The sequence below is a fragment of the Podarcis liolepis genome (genome assembly GCF_965112155.1).
Source record: "Podarcis liolepis genome assembly, chromosome: 12".
Classification (NCBI taxonomy): Eukaryota; Metazoa; Chordata; class Lepidosauria; order Squamata; family Lacertidae; genus Podarcis; species Podarcis liolepis.
The window spans coordinates 23,234,619-23,258,358 of record NC_139563.1 but is presented as its reverse complement, the minus strand read 5'-3'; the positions used below and the strand labels follow the sequence as shown (position 1 = coordinate 23,258,358).

At 40.7% G+C, this 23,740-nt stretch overlaps 1 protein-coding gene across 10 annotated transcripts in view; it reads left to right on the top strand.

The window, feature by feature from the left end:
- The window catches only part of MLLT10 (MLLT10 histone lysine methyltransferase DOT1L cofactor), a 101,777-nt gene that overhangs the window by 46,612 nt on the left and 31,425 nt on the right, over nucleotides 1-23,740 (top strand). For 7 of the 10 annotated variants that reach the window (XM_083467391.1, XM_083467393.1, XM_083467389.1 and 4 more), the window contains 3 exons: nucleotides 1,525-1,620; nucleotides 9,161-9,416; nucleotides 14,853-15,422. In XM_083467391.1, the coding sequence (XP_083323517.1) occupies nucleotides 1,525-1,620; nucleotides 9,161-9,416; nucleotides 14,853-15,422 (922 nt within the window). The remainder of the gene's footprint in view (nucleotides 1-1,524; nucleotides 1,621-9,160; nucleotides 9,417-14,852; nucleotides 15,423-23,740) is intronic. The other 3 variants (XM_083467395.1, XM_083467396.1, XM_083467392.1) reach the window with 1 other exon arrangement.

Below are 23,740 nucleotides of genomic sequence, written 5' to 3'. Positions count from 1 at the left end.
GGTCTCTCAGCCCCACTCACCTCACAGAGTGTTTGTTGTGGGGGAGGAAGGGAAAGGAGAATGTTAGCCGCTTTGAGACTCCTTAAAGGGAGTGAAAGGCGGGATATCAAATCCAAACTCTTCTTCTTCTTCTTCCTTCCTTGGCTCTTTTGCACAAGCTGTGCTCTTCTAAGGGAGGGAAAGAAAAAGTGGGAAAACTCAGGATTTATTTCACTCCTAGGTGGCTGCTGCATGCCATCTGCAGTGGAGATTGGCTCGGAAGTGAGGGAGAGGCACAGAAGTGATTAAAACTCCAAACGAAAATTGTTGGAACAAATATAGTTTATATGTGCATATATATTGTTGGTTTTTTATTTTGGTTGTAATAGCTGCTGAAGTTTTGTGGTCACTCTTATTGGTCGAATGATATTTTGATTATTAAACTTGTACATTTCAACAGCAAATATTTTTTTTTAGAAGGATTTCATCCAGAACCTTAAAAAAAGATTGCATTCCTATGTCCATGTTTTTCAGATACTTTATTGAATGATATAATTTATTGCCTTTCCAGCAAAAATTGCTCAGAAAGTATATAAATGCAAAATTTAAAAGGGCAGATTATGCCAAAATGCTCATTTTGCCAGTGACAAGTCCCATCCCTCTGGCAAGTGGATTCTCTGCAAATATGAAGAAGGAGAGGGTGTTTTGTTTCGTTTCCCTCTGTAAAATCATAGTGAAAGAAAACAGACACATCCCACTTCCCCACTTCCTAACCACAAGCATTGGGGAAGAAGTAATATCCATGCTGCTGCTTGCATTCTCTGAAGACCTGCAGGAGGTAGAATAAACTATTGACCCTCTCCTAAGTGCTCTGAACATGCTAGAGAAGTTGGAGCTGGGTGGATGGTGGCAACCACAAATGAAAGATGGCTAGCAAGCCAAGCAAAAGATGTGTGGATATCTGTTTTATGATGTGATGTAAAATCATGTTTTTAGGAGAAATGGACAACATTAATTTTTTTATACCTTCTTTATTAACAATACTACTTTGCAGTGGCGTAGCGTGGGGGGTGCAGGGGGGGTTAGGGGCGCAAATCCACGGGTTAGGGGGCGCAAATTACTTGCCTTGCCCTGGGTGCTGACAACCCACGCTACGCCACTGTTACTTTGCATTTATTACACTACAATAAAACATTAGTAGTTTCTTATACATCAGAAACACTGAGGGCTGTATCCAACAGAGTTGTCTTGTTGGTGCAAGAACTTCCCCCCTCTCCTCCCCCAGCCCAGATATCTTCTGGAGTTTCCCCACAACTCTCCAGAGCAATTGTTTGGTTGTGTCTATGTGTGTGTATGCTGGGAACAAGGAGGAGAAGGGAGGTCAGGTTCCATTGCAGAAGTCTTTATGTGAATGAGATGACTTCTGTTGGATACAGCCCTTTATTAATTTTTAGTACCAGCTCATATTAACGCAATTTAAATGACAAAAAAATCATTTTGCATAAACCTGATGTTGCATTTTATTTTGCTTTCATGCTTTGTTAGAAATATAAAGAAAAGGATAAACATAAACAAAAACACAAGAAGCAATCAGAATCCTCACCGTCTCTGGTTCCTTCTCTAACAGTAACTACAGAGAAAGTAAGTGAGCTTTTCCTACATCTTCTTTAGAATGACATTTATATTCTTGGTGTATGTTTTATGGAGTGAGGAATTCTGCTGTTGCTAAATTGCTTATCACAGAGAACCCCCTATTGATGACTAGCAATCCTTCTGATCAAACAGCTGTGCTATTAGGTATTTGTAATATAACAAACTTGATTTTTGAAATGTACATATTTTCTAAAAAACGGGATATCATTGATTCTATATTACTGTTCCGCTAAAGTACTCTGCTGCTTACATAAATAAATAAATATAGTAGAATAACCTCAATTATTTTAAATGTTTCATATTCTCATTTGTAATCAGAGTTTAAACTATCGTTTTCCAGTAAGTATCATGGTTTGGATGTTAGAGGAAATTCTGGTTTAACAAACCCTGGAGTACCATATATATATAGTACAGTACATGTATGGTACAGCATACCACAATTGCATCAGTTGAAATACATGAAACAATATTTCCAAGTAATTAGCTGGTTCAATTATGCAGTATCAGAGAAAGAGTAAGTGTTGGGCAGTAAATCCATCCGAGGGAGGAGGCAGCAGACACCACTGTCTCCATAGGCATTAACTGCCTTGTGAACCCACCCAGTCAGTCCCTGCTGACTAGATCTCACAGGCCATGTTGGGCAAGGGACAAGATAACATGTTTTTGGCTTGACCCTTGCAACCTTCCTGCCCACATTCTCAGGCTTCAATAACTCAAACTGATCTCACACAAAAATAACCAGATGGGTGTTCTAGACACCTCTACAGCAAAAAGAAAGGAAGGAGAGTAGGAAGTATGGTCTCAACCCCAAAAATCATTGGCAGTTTTCCAACTGATTTCTGTTAAGAGTAGACCCACTGAAATCAATGTGAATTGGTCTACTGTACTTATGACTAACACTGGATACAACTCACAGATTATTTTTGATGCTGTAGAGTTCCTGTCCTTAGTCTACTTATGTGACTCCGTAACACATCTTCTCCTTTGGCAGACATTTTATCCAGTAGGCTAAGTATCATTTTGGTTATCGTACCCACCCCCTCTTTGCTAAAAGAAATGTATAGTACTGTCTCCATAACCCAGTGGTCTTTAGGCAAAGATGATATCTAAAATAATGTTTTGCTTCCAGATTTTTTAAAAATAAAATCTTTGCAAGAGAATCAGAAGAAATATTGGCATTTGGGCATTGTTTTGTATATCAAAATGTGTTCAAATCTCTCACCTGAGGATATTGTTTCTATGCAAGTTCTGTGACTTACATATAAAAGGAACATTCAGAGATTTTTTTCCTTTGGTGCTTTAGGTCATATGGAGCTCCTATCATTTGAAGTTTTCTTATGTAGGTGGTAGGCTTAAATTTATGTTTCTGTTCACAAAATGTGTTTCTAGATTTCATGGCTGTGGAGTTAGCTTTCTGTTTCCAACACCATGTTGTTTGAACAAATCTGTAATATAAGCAGAAGTATAACTGGAAATTATACCTATATGAGTGTTTCCTAATGATACCCAAGGGTAAGATTCAGATACTTTTCTCTCAAGTGGTGTAAAGAAAATAGATTAAAACATTGGGTACTATTTCCCCCACTTTTTCATAAGTGTTCATCAAACTAGTCTGTAATGCAGTCACCTGACTATCTTAATCACCAGAATTTTCTCTCTTCATGGCCTTGTCCTTTTAGAAAGAAAGACCTAGCATTCCTCATGTCAAAGCAGCAAGTTCCAACACTGACCTTCCTTTTGTAACTGAAAATTCCTAAGTTTTAGAATCTCTTGCTGGATGACAGTTCTATAATTTATGTAGATGGGATTCCAGTATTCAAATGTGAATGCACTTACACAGTTGCATGTTCTTTGCATTTCTCCCTACCAATTGGTTAAAAAATGTTTCTGGAGAGATAATAGCCAATTCAGAGACTCTCAAACACTCCACTGTTTCACAAGTACCTTGGTAATGGTTTAATAAAATGGCACTATTTTCTTTAGTTCTACATACAGCTGATGATTTCTCTTTTAATATTCTATAGTATATTAGCAGCAGCAGCAGCAAAAAAATAAATAAAAAAAATCAAAAGTAGTGTTTGGTATTTGACACCATAGAGAGAGAAAAATAGAATCAAGCAAAGATATTTGGGCTTATGGGGTAGCTCAGCACTGTGGCAGTTATTAGCATAGTATGAAGGGCAAACTACTGGATCACATTCCATAATGCAAGAATTAAAATATACTGAACTATAACCACTACGAGCATGTTTGGTAGAGACTTTTAACCAGGGATACAAGTTCTGTTCTGGAATTGCATCTTGAAGCTGGGCAAGTTGCGTGTTGTGTGCTTTCATTGGATGAATCTTGTTCCTTTATTTTAAAGAACTGTTTAGGATGGGAGTAATTGGGATCGGGACCATGGCACACGGGGAGAGGAGTTAATGCTTCCCCCATCATGGTCCTGACAAAAATGATGTCCCTGAAGCTGATGCTTGTCCCAGTGGGGAGCCTGTTCTTGACACCAATGACAGCCTTAGGTGGAGGAGTTGTTGGGCAAGAAGGTCAACCACTCTTTTTGGCATGCTGAGGTCCCCATCTTTATCCCACCCTCCACCCCAGCCAGCTGTTGCATCAAATAAAATAACTATACATGTTAATTGCAATATTTGCTTGTTGGCTTTTTCTCCTGAAAAAGGTGGAATATGGATGAGAAAATGCAATACAGTCATACCTTAGGTTACAGATGCTTCGGGTTGTGTTTTTTCGGGTTACGGACAGCCGAAACCCGTAAGTACTGGAATGGGTTACTTCTGGGTTTCGACGGTCGCACATGCACAGAAGCGCTAAATTGTGCTTTGTGCATGTGCAGAAGTGCCGAATTGCAACCTGCGCATGCGCAGACGTGCTGCTGTGGGTTGTGAAAGCTGTCAGTTGCGAACGTGTATCCCACATGGATCACGTTCACAACCCGAGTGTCCACTGTACCTCATTTGGGAATAGTGAAGATGCTGGTGTAGAATACCCCAAATAAGAGCCTGTGGTCTTCCTTTGTGGTCTTCTTTCTCAAGGCAGAGCAGGTTGCCCTAAGAAGCCATTTAATTTCTCAAGGCATATGAGGGGAAATAATCTAATGAAATGGTCAGATTCTTAAAACGTCCTAGAAAAGTGTCTGAGAAAGATGAATTGTAATTAGAAAGGCACTTTCTAGGTTTCAGCTAGGTTTCAGTCAGTAAGCGCCGCCCCCATCCCGCCCCCTGTTCTGGAATGCTAAGCTTTAATTTGTCACTTCTGAGGCTTCATGGAATTTTGCCACAATTTATTAGCTTTTTAAACCAATTATAAAATAGAAGTTGGTTTATAATTAGTCACAACTGAAGCTGCTTACCTCACAAGACACCTAGAATAAACAATGGCTTGCCTGTTTGACGTCAGATGGTCCACAACTTTTTTTAAGAAAGATAGACACTCAGAATAAAAACAAAATGCAATACGAAACTAGAGTAAGACAGGCAATAAAAATAATGTCAGCAATTAAATGCAGCAGATTAAAGCAGTCTTTAACAGTTCTGGGAGAACATGGAGACTTTTTCCTGGCTCCAAAGGTGAGCCTGTCAGAGGAGACGTGGCATCCTTGCTTTAAAAGGCCTCTGGTTTCCCATTAGCCTCACCACATATGTCAAGGGCACCTAAAAGCGTCATTTGCTGACCTACACATGGGAGGTTTGATGTAGGAACATGCATTTGTTCAGCTACCCTGATTCTAAGCAATGTATAATGTACAGCGTCTTCAAATACTTGTTGGCATCGGTCTGTCTTGAGACACAATGGAGTGCATCTCCAGGAGCAAAGTCAAACTGCTGGAGAAGCACAGCACCTGCTGTGTTGGTAACTCATAACTGCTGCCTCCTGTGTTATGTTTGCTGCGTTAGCATCACAGAAGTGACCTCCCTGAGGCGCAAGCCTGAGCAGTATGTATTGAGGTCTTGAGCTGCCCAAACGACAGCCTCGCTGATGTATTGCTCTGCTTTCCTTTGGACTATGTTTGGCACCAGCTTGGCTGTAGGAGTTGCTGGAAGGAAGCGTACAAGGTGCCATTGAACCGTCTTAGGGATTCTCCTTCGGATTGGTGTAGGGTTTACTCCTGAGCCTTTTCTTCTCCCAATGATGTTCTGCAAGGCAGCGGATGTTTAGGACCAGAATTTCCCTTCTTTTTGATGGGCTACCCTCCCAGGTTGAGAAGCCCCATCTGCCCCTCACTTCCCTCTACAGCTCATGCAGAAACCGCTTTCTTGACTGTGGGACCTGCTATTGGTCTCATCCGCTCAATCCGCCAGAGCCTGTCTTTGCAGGCAGGGGAAGTCCGTAACTCAGCAAGGGTTTGAAACCCATAAGCTAGCTTCACCTGGTTTAACCGACCAGTCAAAGCTGTTCCTGGGGTGCAGCCGCTATCGCATGCTGACAGCTTCTAGGAGTACTGAATATGTTTGTATAAAAATGTGTGTTAAGTGTAAACAGCACCTGAGAAAACTGGCCAGAGCTAATCTTTTAGGTGAAAGTTTATATTGTGTTTTCAAACTACATAAGAAAATGTCACCCTTTTGAATTATACTGATTACGCTTTGTTGGTCTCTATCACTTCTAAATTTGCTCTTGGATTCAGCTGGGTTTCATTTGGCTTAAGGAAAACATTCCCTTTATTTTATGGGATGAATGCTGATACATATAGAATCAAAATGGCACCCCACCCACCCACACGAGAGGCAGCAGAACCCACAGGGGAACTCAGGTTTGCAGAAGTACAGCATTAGAAATAGAAATAAAAGGGGACCAAGATCAGGAAATGGATTGTGTATACATGTGCACAACCATTTTCCGTCCTGACAGTTGCAGGAGGAAGGAGAAGTATGGGCAGTAGTTCCACTGCCATCTGTACTCATTTGGGAGGCTAGACTTGCAATAACAGCTGCCGCTGGAACTGTGCAAGCTATGAATGTCCTTCATTCTTCTTGTACACATTTGCCTGTCCCAGATTTGAAAGCAGATAGAGGAATGATGGAAATCCCTAAGGTGGGGCTTCTGGCATCTCCCTTAGAAATGAGACTGACTCTAGGTTGAGAAGGAGAGTATGTCAGCACAGCAGGCTGCTAAAAGAAATAGGAGGCCTCTATCTCTGTGCAGTTAGAGCACAAGATCGTGGGTGGGGGCCTGATGATATCCTGTGGGAATTCCTCTGGGTGTTGCGCCCATGGAACTGGAGAAACTCACATTTAATGTAAAATGCAGTAACTTTGATGAAGTTTAAACATCAGGTGTTAAGTTTAAAATGGCTTCTACATGGTTTAATTTTATTAATTTCCCAAAGGGAAATGAGGACCTCAAATAATTTTCAGCATGGTACAAGTTTCTGAATAAAGCTTTCTTTCATTTGTCACACATGAACATGCAACACCTTTGACCCTGTGGAAATACTAGAAAAAATAATTTTTCTCTATTATGACTTTATTATATTGTATATGGCCACTTACTAGCTGATACACTAGGACTGCACAATATTTTTCTCATGAGTATATTTTTAAAAACTTAATTAAAGATTCACATTTGGTGTTTTTCCAGATTGTGTGAAGTAAATTAGAATATATTTGGCCTTCATATTTAAGCAGTGTTTTAATTTAATCAATATGTCAAATATGTTTATATTATTTGTGGAATGCTCTCCTCAGGGAAGTCACCTGGTGCCATCATTACATGTCTTTAGGCGCTAGGCAAAAACGTTTCTCTTCAACCAGGTGTTTGGCTGATTAACATTCTATGGCTTTTTAAATGTGTTTGTGGGAGTGGGGTTATTGGTTTGTTTTTGTTTTATTATGTATTTTGCATTCTCATTTTGTATTTTAATGTTGTGAACTGCACTAGGATCTTCAGATGGAGGGTGGTATACAAATTTAAACAACAACACCTATAAGTGGACAAAGTGCTTGTTGACACTTAAGGAAGTGAAACCATACTGCACTTGTTTCACTGGCTTACATCTGCCATTTTGAAAAAATTCTTTGAAGCATTTCCAAAAATGGCTTTTACAAAAAACAAACCCCAAACCCCATAGTAATTCTGTTGCAGAATTAGGAGTGCAATCTAGCCAAATTTAAGCACTTTGAACTTCAATTAGAGAGCATTAAGGAGATGTTCAAATCTTTTCCATTAAAATGAATGAAACCTAAGTTTTTAATGGTTGGCTGAATTGTGTTCTGTTTTGGTTTTTTAAAAAAACAAACCTTTGGCAAGAATTCAAAGGGCTGTGAATGGTGTTTCATGCAAACACACATTTCCTTTTCTTTAAAAAAAGGCCTGATTTGCAATGCAGCACCTGCTGTCCCTTAAAAACATTATACTTAAGGGTTGGGGAAGCCTTCTTGAGCAGTAGTTGATATGGTTCAAGGGTGTGCAGCTAGAAGGGAAAATATGCAATCCATTTGTGCATATATGGTAGTATTTTAGGCATGTGGGTTAAACCACAGAGCCTAGGACTTGCCGATCAGAAGGTCGGCGGTTCGAATCCCCGCGACAGGGTAAGCTTCCGTTGCTCGGTCCCTGCTCCTGCCAACCTAGCAGTTCGAAAGTGCGTCAAAGTGCAAGTAGATAAATAGGTACTGCTCTGGCAGGAAGGTAAACGGCGGCTTAGTCATGCTGGCCACATGACTCGGAAGCTGTACGCTGGCTCCCTGGGCCAATATAGTGAGATGAGCGCCGCAACTCCAGAGTCGGCCACGACTGGGTCCCTTTACCTTTACCTATAGAGCTCTATAGATCCTGGCCCATAACTACTAAATTTTTACTAGTAGAAAATCAGCTTTAAGATTTAGTTACTAATTTTTAAACTGCAGAAAAAATCCATACATGTGTTAATGAATAAGTATAAATATTGGTGTAAATGTATTGTATTTCATCATATTGTATTTTCTTTTATACGTTGTACAGAAAATTGAAAATTACCTTTGAAATTACAATAGTCTGAACAACCTAAAGGAAAAGAGCTATGTTACAAAAGCTTATATCTGCAAATCTGAGGCAATAAAGATTAACTTACAGAATAACCTGTTGTTACATGTTGCAAAAGCATGCATTTCAGCAGGAACTAGTGTTTGGAAAAATAGCTGACTTTTTTGTATTTAATAAATAGAAGTATCATGATTAAGTGTAAGGGGAGGCCAGTATGTGCACTTCTACTAATTGCTGCAATCCGATGCTTGCAAAACTGACAGCTGATATCTTGCTGATATATTAGTAAGTGTATTTTGTTTTATAGTTCCCTGTCAGTTTAATTTTTTTTTTAAACCCACCTTTAAAGTGCTCAGTTATTTTAAGTGGCAACTTTATAACTTCTTTTAAATACATAGTTAGCTTTAACTTTCTCTATGCTGTTTTAGAATGTTGGGACACATCTTTGTTTCTGAATTGAAATAACATTGTGTGTCTTTTGGAGTACAGTTAATTTATTGTGGTCTAACTGTCTCTCTCAACTTCCTCTTTCCCACTTCAATACTGTTAGACTTACACAAGCACTACCAACAACTCTATGACAGGCTCATTGAAGAGGCTGGAAGATACCGCAGCTCGCTTTACAAATGCAAATTTCCAGGAAGTGTCTGCGCATGCTTCAAGTGGTAAAGATGTTTCAGAGGCCAGAGGTTCAGAGAGCAAAGGGAAGAAGTCCGCAGGTCATAATTCAGGTCAGAGGGGAAGAAAGCCTGGTGGTGGAAGGACTCCTGGAGCTCCGGTGTCAGCAGCTTGTACTTTTCAACAAGGTATTATTCAAGAATACTATATAACTTCCATGACTGCCAAAAATTAAATAGGTGAAAAACTTGCAAATTTAGATGTACTTTTCTATGTATTATATTTGATCAATGCAACAACTGAATTGTATGCTAATTTAGTTGAGAGAAAATGTTTTGGGACAGCTAGCAGAAGTAATGCATCTTTTTTTGAAATAGATAAGTACTATTATTGTGATTAGACTATTCCTTTCCAGGAATATTTTAATAGCTATGAAATATAACCATCTGAGGGGATGAACCCTGTTTTTCCAGCTGAGACACAGGCAAATGATTTTGTATTCGTACAGTCTTTCAGGTTGTGGATTACATTTAATCAATCACTACATTTCTTTAGTCAGCATGCAGTAACACTTTTTTTTTAAAGAAAACTGTTCATACTACTTACTAAATAATGGACAGTCTACAATCAATGGTTGTTTAAATGGTGATATTTTAATATTTGACACCAGATTTAACTCACTTCATTCTAGTTATCCTTTCCATATGTTATGATCCACTCTTTTTGCACACAGATACCCTACTGTAGTTATGGATTTCTTCTGCCACGACAGAACAATCAGGCAACTATGATTAATACTAACCTCTGAACAATGTTTTTCAAAACCATGATTTCAAATAATTGCTTGAAACCTAGCTGTAACATACAACTAACTATGGTTGTACTATAATGGAGGAGGGAATCTTTTATGTGGGTGAGAATAAGCAATCCACACTTTCCAACTCATGGTGTGGAGGATCATCTGAACTACCGTATTTTTCGCCCCATAAGACGCACTTTTTCCCCTCCAAAAATGAAGGGGAAATGTGCCTGCGTCTTATGGGGTGAATGCAGGCTTTCGCTGAAGCCTGGAGAGCGAGGGGGGTCGGTGCGTACCGACCCCTCTCGCTCTCCAGGCTTCAGGAAGCTCTGCGCAACCCTCGGGAGACCAGCTCGAGGGTTGCGCAGAGCTGCCTGCAATCCCGGGACCAGCGCAGCTCTGCGCGGCCACCGGGAGCCGGGGGAGAAGCTCCGCCCCGCTCCCGGTGGCCGCGCAGAGCTGCCTGCGGTCCTGGGACCAGCGCAGCTCTGCCCGGCCACCGGGAGCCGGGGGAGAAGCTCCGCCCCGCTCCCGGTGGCCGCGCAGAGCTGCGTGCGGTCCTGGGACCAGCGCAGCTCTGCCCGGCCACCGGGAGCCGGGGGAGAAGCTCCGCCCCGCTCCCGGTGGCCCTGCAGAGCTGCGTGCGGTCCTGGGACCAGCGCAGCTCTGCGCCGCCATCCCGAGCGGGGCGCTAAGTCCCGCCCCGCTCGGGATGGCGGCACAGAGCTGCCTGCCATCGCGGGACTGCAGGCAGGTCTACGCCGCCATCCCGAGCGGGGCGCTAAGTCCCGCCCCGCTCGGGATGGCGGCACAGAGCTGCCTGCCGTCGCGGGACGGCAGGCAGGTCTACGCCGCCATCCCGAGCGGGGCGCTAAGTCCCGCCCCGCTCGGGATGGCGGCACAGAGCTGCCTGCCATCGCGGGACGGCAGGCAGGTCTACGCCGCCATCCCGAGCGGGGCGCTAAGTCCCGCCCCGCTCGGGATGGCGGCATAGAGCTGCCCTCCCCATCGCCAGCCCCACAAGCTCGGGGGACAGCGGGGAGGCAGAGCGTGCCTTCCCACTGTTCCCCGACCTGGTTCTTCCAGCCCCGCACCTGGGGGGGGGAAATAAAAATTTTTTTCTTTATTTCCCCCCCCAAAAAACTAGGTGCGTCTTATGGGCCGGAGCGTCTTATGGGGCGCAAAATACGGTAAGCCAAAGTCACCCTGGGTCTCTGCTGATGAACCTAAGAGTTCCAGGCCTATCACTCCCCATTCCCTCCTACAAGTAAACAGCTTTTGCAAACTTCCTGTGGTATTTCTTTCTGTTCCTCTTACTTTCACAAAATCGCCCCCTCTTTGGTCTTTGGGAGATGGGGGATAGCTCAGTCAGTAGAGCATGAGACTCAATCTCAGGCTTGTGGGTTTGAGCCCCACATTGGGCAAAAGATTCTTGCATTCCAGGGAGTTGGACTAGATGATCCTCGTGGTCCCTTCCAACTCTTCATTTCTACAATTCTCCTTCCTCAATTTCCTGTGATGCTATAAAGTAGAAACAGCCCTTTCCATTCCTGTTTTCCCATCCTTGCAGTTATTCAGTATACCTGGGCTTTATTCCAGACAGCTGGTACAGGTGGGAAGCCAAAATACCTTGGCATCTCTTCCAGATTCAAAACAGCCTGTTTGAAAAGTAGTTGTTGCCTGTCCTGGGCTTGTGGGGAAAAGACAATAGATCAAACAGCAGATAACATGCTTGTAGAAGGTCCCAGTTTCCACCCCTGGTATCTCCAGTTACACAGGCTGTGGAGCTGGGAAAGACCTTGGCCAGATGCTGCTAGTTAGGGTGGACAATATTGGGCAGACAGTATTAGTCATGATGGACCAAATCGTCTGGCTCTGTATAAGGCAGCTTTTCATAGGTTCAAGTGGGCTAGAAATGTGAATACCAAGTGTGTGTTAACACATGCGAAAATCTAATCCTTCCTAATGGATTTTGCTTATATTATCCACATTATATACAGGACATAAACTGCCTAGTATAATATATAAATGCAAAACACATGCACATTTCCAGTGCAGTTCTGTGCATGTTTACTAAAAAATAAGTCTCACTATGTTCAATATGACTTACTCCCAGGTAAGCATGCATAGGATAGTAACCTGAGTGTACTTGAGATAAATATTGATATTCAAGTAGAATAAGAAATACTGTTTGTAATCATGCATAGCTCTCTAAATGAAATGTGAATGTCAACTTCCTTTGGGGCAGTACAAACAATTTTTCTTCTTTATTCTTGTTACACTTGAGACTATTCCTTTAGATATTGAGCAGGATTACCTTGTGGTGATTTTCTGTCGTATTTTCTATAATATCTGTCCTCAACCTACATAAACATTACACAGTATGGGAGCATTTTGGAATAAAGACAAAAGGATTAGTGCTCAAACAAGGAAGAAATTAGACATATAAGAAAAGCTGTCTTGGCCATTTCCCTCAGTATAGTGTCCTAATTTTCTTCTTCTGTTGAATGTCAACCTATATTTTAGAAGTGTATTAGGGACACTTGGCTTCAGATACCCTGATTAGCAGTTATTTACTGCCAGGCTACTTTGCCACTGGGCTAGACAGTTATACCCACTTTCCTGGTTTCCCTCCATGCTACCTTAAATATGGGAGCTGGTAGGAAGTGAACAGGGATTAGAGGCTTCCATCTCTCCTTAATATACCTGATGTTCTCCTTATGATTCTCCTTTTGTGGGGAGGAGTTAGGAGGAGAAGATTGGAGTGCACCTCTGACAAGTGTGTGTCTTAAGTCATTTATGCACCTCCCCCTCCTCCTCCTCCTCCTCCTCTTCTTCTTCTTCTTCTTCTTCTTCTTCTTCTTCTTCTTCTTCTTCAATTTATACCCCACCTTTCTTTCATCAAGGTGGTAAGGATAGTTTCCCCCTTTCACGTTTTATCCTTGCAACAACTGTTGAGTTTCTGGGGTCTTAGTGCAGCACTCTACATCACACTAGTTGTCAACCTAACTTATCTTTCATTTATATGAAGCTGTTTCAAGACACCAAAAAGGGACGGAATGGTTTGGCAGCTGTGAAATCAGTTGCCACTCTCTTCTGTCATATAACATATAACACATTTCCTCATGTTATTCAGAGGCTGTTTATCTTATTGTTTGGCACCTGGAAGCCTTTTTTTATTATTTGCATTAAGCTGTTCAGTCACATTATCTTCTGATTTTCTGTAGATTTTGCATTTTGCTGTTGTTTTCAGAATCTGGTTTATCTTATTGTTATTTTATTTTTGATTTGTGTATATTTGTCTAGTGTAATGTGTGCAGTTTTTTATGGTCCTGCCTTTTTACATTTTTGTCTTGGCCTAAGGACCACCAGCAGCCAACCCCTTTTCATCCAGCATGGAATTGCTGCATGCTATAATTTTTGTTAGTCCAGCATCCTGTTCTCACAGTGGCCAGCTGGTCATGCTAATCATACCAAAATTAACTGTGCTTAATCTTAGCTGCTTTGTTGCAAGAAACTCTGGTTAAGAGTGGTAAACTCTGGTTAATCTACAATGCAGTCTAAAGTTTCTGAGCTCCTCATAGAGGGGGAAGGGAAAATTATATGAGATTGAGACTTGTTACAGTGGTACCTCAGGTTAAGTATTTAATTCATTCCGGAGGTCCGTTCTTAACCTGAAACTGTACTTAACCTGAAGCACCACTTTAGCTAATGGGGCCTCCTGCTGCTGCTGCGCCGCCAGAGCACGATTTCTGTTCTCATCCTGAAGCAAGGTACTTAACCTGAAGCACTATTTCTGGGTTAGAGGAGTCTGTAACCTGAAGCGTATGTAACCTGAAGCATATGTAACCTGAGGTACCACTGTATTGTAATCCTTCAGCTGACTGTAAATTTCTGAGGAGCCAAATAGGGACTTTGCAAGACCTGTCAGTCACTGATTGAGTCCCAGGATTACAGTTATAATGCGAAACTATGGTTTGCCATGACATCTGGACCATCTCTTTTCACTTTTTACAGTTATGTTCATCAGCCTCTGTACTGAAAGCATTTGAAATATATGCAAAGTATTTTAAAAGGCATTCAATACAATGCTCATGTTTATTGTAGGAATATTATTTTCCTATTGGAAAGCTTTGTGATTAATTTTCAGTTATTTTGAGAGTTATTTATTATGGTTTTGCTGAAACTGGTAGAACTAATAATTAGAAGGGGAACATATTGGCCATGTTTGGATTACATTTTCCGAGAAATGTTTTGTTCATACAGATTTGCCTTGTGGGGAATTAGTCAGTGCCATCTAGAAAGGGCAAGTCAGACTGATAGAAACAGGGATAAACTTAGGGCACACTGCCATTCCCCCCCCCAGTTACCCTGACATCTTTTCTGCCCCAGGGCAGTCGTGGCTGAGAAATTATATTCTAGAGGATTTTCATTGGCATAATATCATAAAACAGTTTTATAAAACAATTTGAACATTGGTGCCAAAGTTGAATTACAGAGTGATAAGAACCTCTACTTTGTGATTTACTTGGGCCTTATCCATTTTATTAGTGTAATCTCAGTCATTACTGCCCGGGCCAGTAAAGAGCTGAAAGAAATGAAGGTTGACTGGGAATATGAGAACATAACATGTGCTGTAACTTTGCCACTTCCCTGCCCCTTTTAGATGGCACAAAGACCGCAGCAAAACTCTTATAGAACACAAACAGCAAAGCTGCTGTAACTTCTTGTTTGCCAACAAGATACATGTGCTAATTGTATTGGTGTGCTTACACATTTGCCAGTTTATTTTATTTTTAACACTCTTTTTTGTCCTTTTCTCCAGGAAGTTTTTTGGGAACTCCTAGTAGTATAAAGTCATCTTCCGGAAGTTCAGTTCAGTCTCCCCAGGACTTTTTGAGTTTTACAGACTCGGATCTACGTAATGACAGCTATACTCATTCCCAGCAGACATTGTCGACCAAAGATGTACATAAAGGAGAGACTGGAAGCCAGGAAGGGGGTGTGAATTGTTTTACTTCCTTAATTGGTCTTCCTTCAACCTCAACTGTTGCCTCCCAGCCTAATATTTTTGACAGCTCACCTGGAGAGTTGGGTAATTCAAGCCTTACATCAACAGGATACAAGCGTGTTCAGTCCTCTGGGACAGAAGATGAAACTGTAAAGGAAAAGAAGCGGAAAGGAAATAAGCAGTGTAAACATGGGCCTGGTAGGCCAAAAGGAAATAAAAGTCAGGAGAATATTTCCCACCTATCGGTTTGTTCTGCCTCGCCAACATCATCTGTGGCATCTGCTGCAGGAAGTATAACAAGTTCTAATTTGCAAAAATCTCCAACGTTGCTTAGGAATGGAAGTCTACAAAGTCTCAGTGTTGGCTCCTCCCCTGTTGGTTCAGGTAGGCATATGTTTTATTTTAGAAAGCAAAAGTTTGAATATATAATATAAAATGGAACTTTGGTCTCAATGATCATATACATTCAGTCTAAGTTGATGCCCCCTAAACTGGCTATCTTGAAAATAGAAAAATTAGCACATACCCCATCACACTATACACCTGTTTGGAATAATGACTAACAAATTTTAAACTTAAAATTCTTATAACTAGAAACAAACTGAGGTCTCATCCAATAATGCCTGTTAAGAAAATGTGTGATGACTTTCTTCGCTTTGTGTTTCATGAGGATCCCTGATAGACACATCCAAAGATAATTGTTTTGTTCTGTAATGGCATTTGGCTTTGCTATTAAAGTTTTATTTTAAAAAAAATAAAATCAAAATTAAAGTTTTGCAAATAGTTGAAAAAGTAAAGGAGACATGTGCTTCAGCATCCTTGAAAACTGTTTCTGCAGTCACCTTAACAGGGCTAGTGGGTGTCTGTTATAGATCTCTTTTTCGGTGCTACTTATGTTTAGGCCACTAAAGACCCATTTCAAGAATTCCTAGGATTGAATACCTGAACTTGGCTTTGGATTGAGGGGTTTAGAATACCAGGTGCTGTGATTTTTTTTTTTAAGGTGTAGAACCCTTAGAAATGTTAGAATTTCAGTGCAAGACTATAAACTAGAAAACCTTTATGGAGGCATAAAATAATTTCTTAACTGGGTGGGTTTTAGGTATACTTTATAGAGGCACCACAAAAAGACATTTCCTACAGTTTGTGTCCAAATATTTAATCAGTGGTGTTGGATGGAAAAATTTCCAGTGTTACATTTTCCCATGGAACACTTTTCAGATTGAGGTATGCATTGTTTTCTAAAATTAACTAGCAGTGTAATTAATTTGACTATTTGGAGAACTTTTCAGATATTTAAACAGTAAGTAAAATTAATACGACTTTTTAATTTTTGTTTAACCAGGTCAGACTTACTTAGTTCAGATACACTTTGATTTAAGATAGATGAATCTATTTATTTTTTTGGATTTCAAGCTTTTCCAGAAAATTCACTCTACTGTTTCCAATAAGAGATTTCCACCAAACCAGGATATATTTTAATGGAGAAAAGTTAGGAGAAAATAGTAGCAGAAGGTAACAGCTATTTTAATTCCTCTTTCTGGCTTGCAAACAAGCGGATATTTTGTAACTGGGAAGCAGCTACCAAAACTGCTGTTATTTTAAGCGTACAGTTTCCTTTAATCTAGAATGAAAGCAGTCAACAGCATTGTGTGGCTTTTTAACAGGCATTATCTTTCCTGGATGTGCTGTTTCTTCCTTAAAATTCCAACCGCTTCCCTGATAATTGCAACTGTAACTTTTAAAGAATGATTTAAATATCCTGTGTATGTGAGTTTGAACTTTCTCTCCAAAACTATTCTTCCTCCAACTCTTTATTTCTTGCCTATCAAACTTCAAAAATGTTTCTACACAGGAAGTCACTGTTGGCTATTCATGCTTAACAGTTCTTGAAGAACACAGAACTTTAAGGGAGGGGGACCTGAAATTTGTGTGTATTTTAGTTTGGGCACATAAAGTAAATTGATGTGGGCAATTTGAAAAGTATGCAGAAAGTACAAGGTCTGTTACACTGCCAGCATCCCCTCCAATTTGTGACAGCCTTGATATTTAAGTTTTCTTTATGCGATGTTTAGCACAACCGGCAGGATTGAGTTGTTACACAGTGTTGTTACCCCTCTATTATATTTGGAAATGTTATCATTGGAATATGGTCTTTGGGAGCAGAAAGCCCTTTGTGATGTAGCTCGATTCATCAAGTACCTATGCAGGAACTATATCAGTTAACCAGGATCAACACTGCTTTGAAAACAATATACAAGGGGACCTTCAGCTGTCATCTGCACTATATTTTCCATATCTTTTCTAATGAAATATGAAACAGGATGCAATCCACGATATTTGGTCTAATAATTTGATGAATTTGGAAATCAACCATTTGAGGATTTCAGAGATGTTGTATTGTTACATACAGTGGCTATTAGTCATGTTTATATATCTATTTCACATGCAGTCTTGCTTGTCCACTCCTAAATCACGCATACAAGTCTTTGTAGACATGAAACACATGAAACATGAAAGCGGTAAAGGAAATGACATTTGAGAAAATGCAAATAAAAAATGTGGGGATGATCCATAGAGTGCTGAGTGCTTCCTACATGGGAATTACTGTGATGAATGGCACTCCAAAGTTCTATACTGGTCAGAAGGACCTTGTTAGAGAGCATAAGAGGTTGGCGTGGAAAGGCCACCTCCAGAAGGCCAACACACACATGCAGAAATCAATGCATGGCTATAAGAACATAAGAGCCTGGTGAGTCAAGCAAGTGACCCATCTAGTCCAGCATTCTGTTCTCACAGTGGCCAAACAGATGCTTGTGTGATGTCCTTGAAATAGAAGCAAGTAGGAGAAATACTGCATGCCAACAGCAATTGTATATATAACAACTTGAATTTATGGAGGATAATTTTATCCCCTCTTGTTTTTAAAATCCTCATACAGCATCTCCAGTGTGCTAATGTGTTCCATACATGTTTGGTTTTCTGCTACTACAACTTCCACCGTTCAAGTTTGTAGGCATGCATGAACTATTTCTAGCGAAACTGCTCTGAATACATTTGTAGGCATAATGATTGAAATTCCTGCATGCCCATTAATGTTTCACAAGAGTAGGCCTTATGTTGTGCAGAGTGGAGGCTGGAAATCCAGTTTTGCCTAGCTGTGTTTTCATTGCAGCATCAGTTGTGGGACAGGGTAGGGTGGAGGAGTTTCTGCGGTTTTCAAATATTCCATCTTACTTGCCAGATATTCCACCCAAAATCCTGCCTTTACTAATTAGTCTAACTCCAGGTACACTCAGTGACACAAAATAGTGATTCTGTTTATATACTCCCAACTGGCTTACTAATTGACTGAGCTTGCTGAGGTGTTCTAGGAAATGGTTTTGTGGACCCCTCAGACTGTTGTTGCTGGGGAATGTCAGTAGAAACAACTTGGGGCTTAATGGCTACCTTAGAGCTCTCCCAGTGTATAGTTGGGCAGGCACATAGCAGGTGCCCCAGATTTGATACTCTCTGCTGATAGGATGTTGGTGATCTTATAGTCAGGAATATTTTGACCCCTTTTTTGTCATTAACAGGTAAACATCTGGTGAGGATTGGCGTTTCAGCACCTTAGTTATTTGTAAACAATGGCAGAGAGATTAAAATTTTCTGTTACTGGTGGCTGATGGTTTTCAGAAAGCTCATTGGAAGTTTTCAGTTGACTAACATGACTAACCTTTGGAACAGGGAATCGGTTCAGGTGATTGCCATTATTTGCTTGCTGGAGCTGATTCTTGAAGAGCTGAGACTAATGAGGCAGTTAGGATGATAGCGCAAATGCTGTGGTGGAAAACTTGACAAGCAGAGCTTTTCATTGCTGTTAGAGATATCTCATAACCAGGTTAGAAATGTGATCATGGGAGATCCTCAGTAATTCACTGTGGTTATTTGCAAGGCACTTAAGAGTTGCTGATATCCTTTCTATCTTGGGCAGTACAATGTGTACATGTCTGCTGTTCAACACATCCAGTGCATCCATTAGTAGGCTTGTTTGGGTGGGTTGCAGTTTTGTCACCCAAGGATGTGTACAAGATTCTTGGAGTGCTCAGGCCTACCACCTGCTTGCCCTAATATAGCTGATTTTGGCTGATTAGACTTTACTTCAAAAATGGTTCCATTCAATTAATGTTCCCCTAAGGAAATGTGGGATGATAAAATCTTAAATGGATGAGGAAACCTTTTCCTCAATCCCTTAGACCAGAGTTTTCCAAACTTATTATTCCGCCCACCTTTCAGTAAAAAAAATACTCAGCGCCCCCCTGGAAATCTACCTTTTTAAAATAAACAGAAAAATGCAGTGACAAATTTGCGTTCTTTTATGTATATATATATTTCCTCCTACGTCCTAGACCTAGAACATAGTAAAAAAAAAGATGTTGTAAATAAGATATCTTGAAGCCTGAAATTATAAATAGGCAGGCAAGCTGCATTCCACTTCCCGAGCCTGGGTAAAGCTGAAAAGGGCTCACCCAAGCCCAGGAAAACCCATCACCTCCAGCACAGCCACTAGATCCAGGGGAGGCATTGTTGCTGTCCTGCAACAGTGTCATTACACAACAGATGAAACGTGACACTGAAGTGTAGTAGAAAATTTTCCGAACTGATTCCTAGAATTGTTACTAGGCCGGATGGGGTGAATTAATTTACATGTAATCTTCACACTATGGGACGTGGGTGGTGCTGTGGGTTAAACCACAGAGCCTAGGACTTACCGATCAGAAGGTTGGCGGTTTGAATCCCCACGACGGGGTGAGCTCCCGTTGCTCGGTCCCTGCTCCTGCCAACCTAGCAGTTCGAAAGCATGTCAAAGTGCAAGTAGATAAATAGGTACCGCTCCAGTGGGAAGGTAAACAGCGTTTCCATGCGCTGCTCTGGTTCGCCAGAAGTGGCTTTGTCATGCTGGCCACATGACCCAGAAGCTGTATGCCGGCTCCCTCGGCCAATAAAGCAAGATGAGCGCCGCAATCCCAGAGTCGGCCACGACTGGACCTAATGGTCAGGGATCCCTTTACCTTTACCTAATCTTCACACTAGGGGATGTTGATGATGGATGGCCCAGTCGTATAAATGTTTTGCCTGTTCTAGAGGGGGTCACACTCCCCAATAGGAGCAGTTTTGCAGATTGGATGGCTAGGTGGCATCTGTGTCCAGGTCTACCTTTTCAGCTTCAGCTAATTTGCCACATGTGTCCTTTTGGGGGAAATAATCTAGCCACTATTATATATGTTCTGGTAACTTCAAACTATTCTAATGTGCTGCTCATGAAGCAGCCACTGCAGCTTTTGAAAAGTTCTGAACTGGCTGAAAACATGGTAGTTGGGGGATAGATACCAGGAACATACTGCTTCAACATTAAAATAATGTCACTTGTTGCCACTTCCCTTTTGGGTACTACTTTTTACCTTCAATGCCCTAAACATTTGGGAGCACTTTTCCCATACCATCCATGCCATAAACTTAGATTGTCTTCTGCTCTAGTGCCCCAGCCATTAGAAGCTAGGTTTATGGGGCTCTCTCAATAGTGGTACCCTCCTTTTGAACTCTCCAAAGAACAGTCTCTTTTGCTGCTGCCTTGTTGATCTGGGAGACCAAAAGGTGGGATATAAACTTAGTACAAGTCTGTACAGGCAATTGGGTTATGATGTGCCATTTCTTCAGTTTTCTATAAGTACTTCAGTTCCCAGAAATAGCTCTTGCTTAAAGTGTAAATGGCAACTGCCTTTTTGTAAATATTTCTTAAGAAAATAAAAGTTAAGACGCCTTCTTAGGATCAATCATCGTTGAGCATCTGGAATCAATTTACCACAGAACACATTCCTGGTAGCTCATTTGCAAGATAGCAATCAGCCCTTAACTTCAAAAAGCCTGTTTAAAAAGTTGTTGAGGAAGAAAAAACAAAATATGTTGTTTGAGGTTTATAAAGGAAAATTAAGGCTCCATATAAAGATGATTTTGGATGTTATAAAATATCTCCTGTGATGCTAAACATTGGTATTAAATATTCAAAACTGTGAATGCTCAGGTTTATTCAGACAAGGGTATGTGTATAGAGGAAAAAATACAAAAGCACCCAAGCTGGTATTTTGAGCGATATTTACATTCACAACAAGCAGAGGAAAATATATTTCAAACAGTGATGTTTGAAGATTCTACCTTGCCTCTTGTTTAAATAATTAATATATTTGAAAACACAACTATTGCCTTCTCCAACCTGGTGCTGTCAACTAATCCCAGCCACTATTGCCTGCGGGCAGATATAATGGGAGTTTTAGCTCAAAGTATCTGGAGGGCACCAGTTGGGGAAGGCTGTCCAAAACACAATATTGAAGCATGCCACTGTGCAACTTCCATTTAAGATAACACTGCAAGACTTCAAATAAAATGTATACTTTTTTTAAGGGCTAATCAACTCTTGGACTAAGGCAGGAATTTTTATGTTTTTGTTGCATAACTGCAGCATGATTTAAAAATAAGTGAATATTTTAGTTTGTATTTTCCTTTATCTCATGACCCTCCTTAAAGCAGTCTTCCTTAACCTGATACCCTTGAGACCTTTTGAACTGCAGCTCCTGTCATCCCTGACCATTGGCTATGCTGATGAGAGTTGTTGTCCAAAATATGTGGACAGCACCAGGTTGACAAAGGCTGCCTTAAGGTGAAACATCTAGAAGGCAGAGCAATGTTACCACCTGATCAATTCTCAGTGGGAGGAAAATAATACACCGGGAACCTGAAATATTTCAAAGTTTAATAATTAAATTCTAGACGTTGTGAACCATACCCTGAAGGTTGGGGGGGGGGGCAGGATTTACAGTGATTTAAAACCAACCACTTCCAGAAAAATTTATACAATGTTTATACAACATCACGTTAAATCCAAAAGAACTGCCACCTCACTTATCTGGGCCTAGTTCTTTCCATTGGATAGTTGGACATTAGTCTTAGGTGCTGTTTCCGTAGGTGTCTGGCAGCTTCCTGGTATGTAACTGCATGGTTCCAAAAGTGGTAAGAAATATGGAGGATGCCAAACATCCTGGAACAGAGCTGTCTAAACTGTGTGTCACGACACGTTAGTGTGTTGGCTGCAGTGTATAGGTGTGTCGTGTGAATGCTCTCCATCCTCCTCTTGGGGCTGGAAGGGGGTGAATTTAACCTCTGGTTTGCTAGTAAAACTGAATTACTGTGTCGTGAAATAATGCATGTCTAAAAAGTGTGTCACCAACATGAAAAGTTTGTAAAGCTCTGTCCTAAAATAAAGAGGGACTGTGGTAAGTTGCGGAGTGTGTGTGTGTGTGTGTGTGTGTGTGTGTGTGTGTGTGCACGCGCAAGCACGCAAAAGGGTTGTTTGTGCTTTCTATGATGTTTCGATTTCTGAAGCCATCCTTGGAAGGAATGCTCTCTCATTCTTTATCTCTCTCACTGAAAGCTAGCTGAAAATGAAGGGTGCTTATTCTCAGGCTTGTAGAGCAAGCCATCAAAAATGTGTCTATACACACATTCGTTGTCTGCATATATAGCCAGTGCTCTTATTCAGCCTCAGACTAGTGGGGCCTGAGAAAAAGGCATTACCGGTACCTTAAGGATGCATGGTCAATGTACTGTATAATTACTGAGATTCACACCAAATTAGGTAGTGTTTGGAAGAAGTAAGTTCTTCCACAGTTACCAGAATTTGTATTCCTGTCCCTTACTTTGGCAGAATCTTCCATTAGATACTCATGCTGCCACAAGTTCGGTGTGTCCAGAAATAGCTGTTATGTTGCTCACCTCTGAGTCCACTTTCAGTCCACTTTCCAAGATTGCTATGATGCATTTTTCCTCATTTCCTCATTGCTTCTTCCTCATTTACATCTCCCTGCATGTTCATCAGCAGTAATTTCTCATCAGTAATTTTTATTTCCCCCCTACCAAACATCATTAGTAGTAGTAATGTGATTTTGTAAGTGCTATAAGCCTGGCAAAAGCCTGTAACATTTGAGTATATTTCTCTTATTTATTATTAAATTCATATCCCACCTTCCTCCAATGAGCTCAAGATTATATACAAGGCTCTCTTTTTCCCCATTTTATCATCACAACCCCCCTGTGAACTATGTTACGTTGAGAGGCAGTGAGCTGCTTTTCCAAGTGAGGATTTTAACCCTGGGTTTCCGGGTCCTGGTCTAAGACTCTTAACAAATGCTATGAGAGTAATGTTTTACTTTAATCGTGTTTTGATTTAACAATGTTAAGTAAGGAATATACAGTAGCTACATTTAATACTGAGAATTTTAATCATGCAAATAGATATGAAGGGGTGGACAAATTTGTTGTGGCAGTTGCTGGTGTCACAAAGTCACTGAAGTCAATATGCCCTCAGCATGCCATGATTTAAAATACACAATGTATGCCTACAGATAAAATAGCTTTTAATAAACTTATCAAATATATAATGATAGGAAGTAAAACCTGGTGCAACATAATAATAAAGGCAAAACCTTCTTTGAAGGTTTATGGATATCAATAAAATATGCATATTGCTGAATGGAAAGTTATTGTATGGAAAACAATCCATGACTTATATAACATTTCTCAGATATGTTTTCTAATACTATCATTTCATTCATAAAATAAGCAATATGATTGAATGCACTCAGGAAGCCTTTAAAAAAAATCAATAT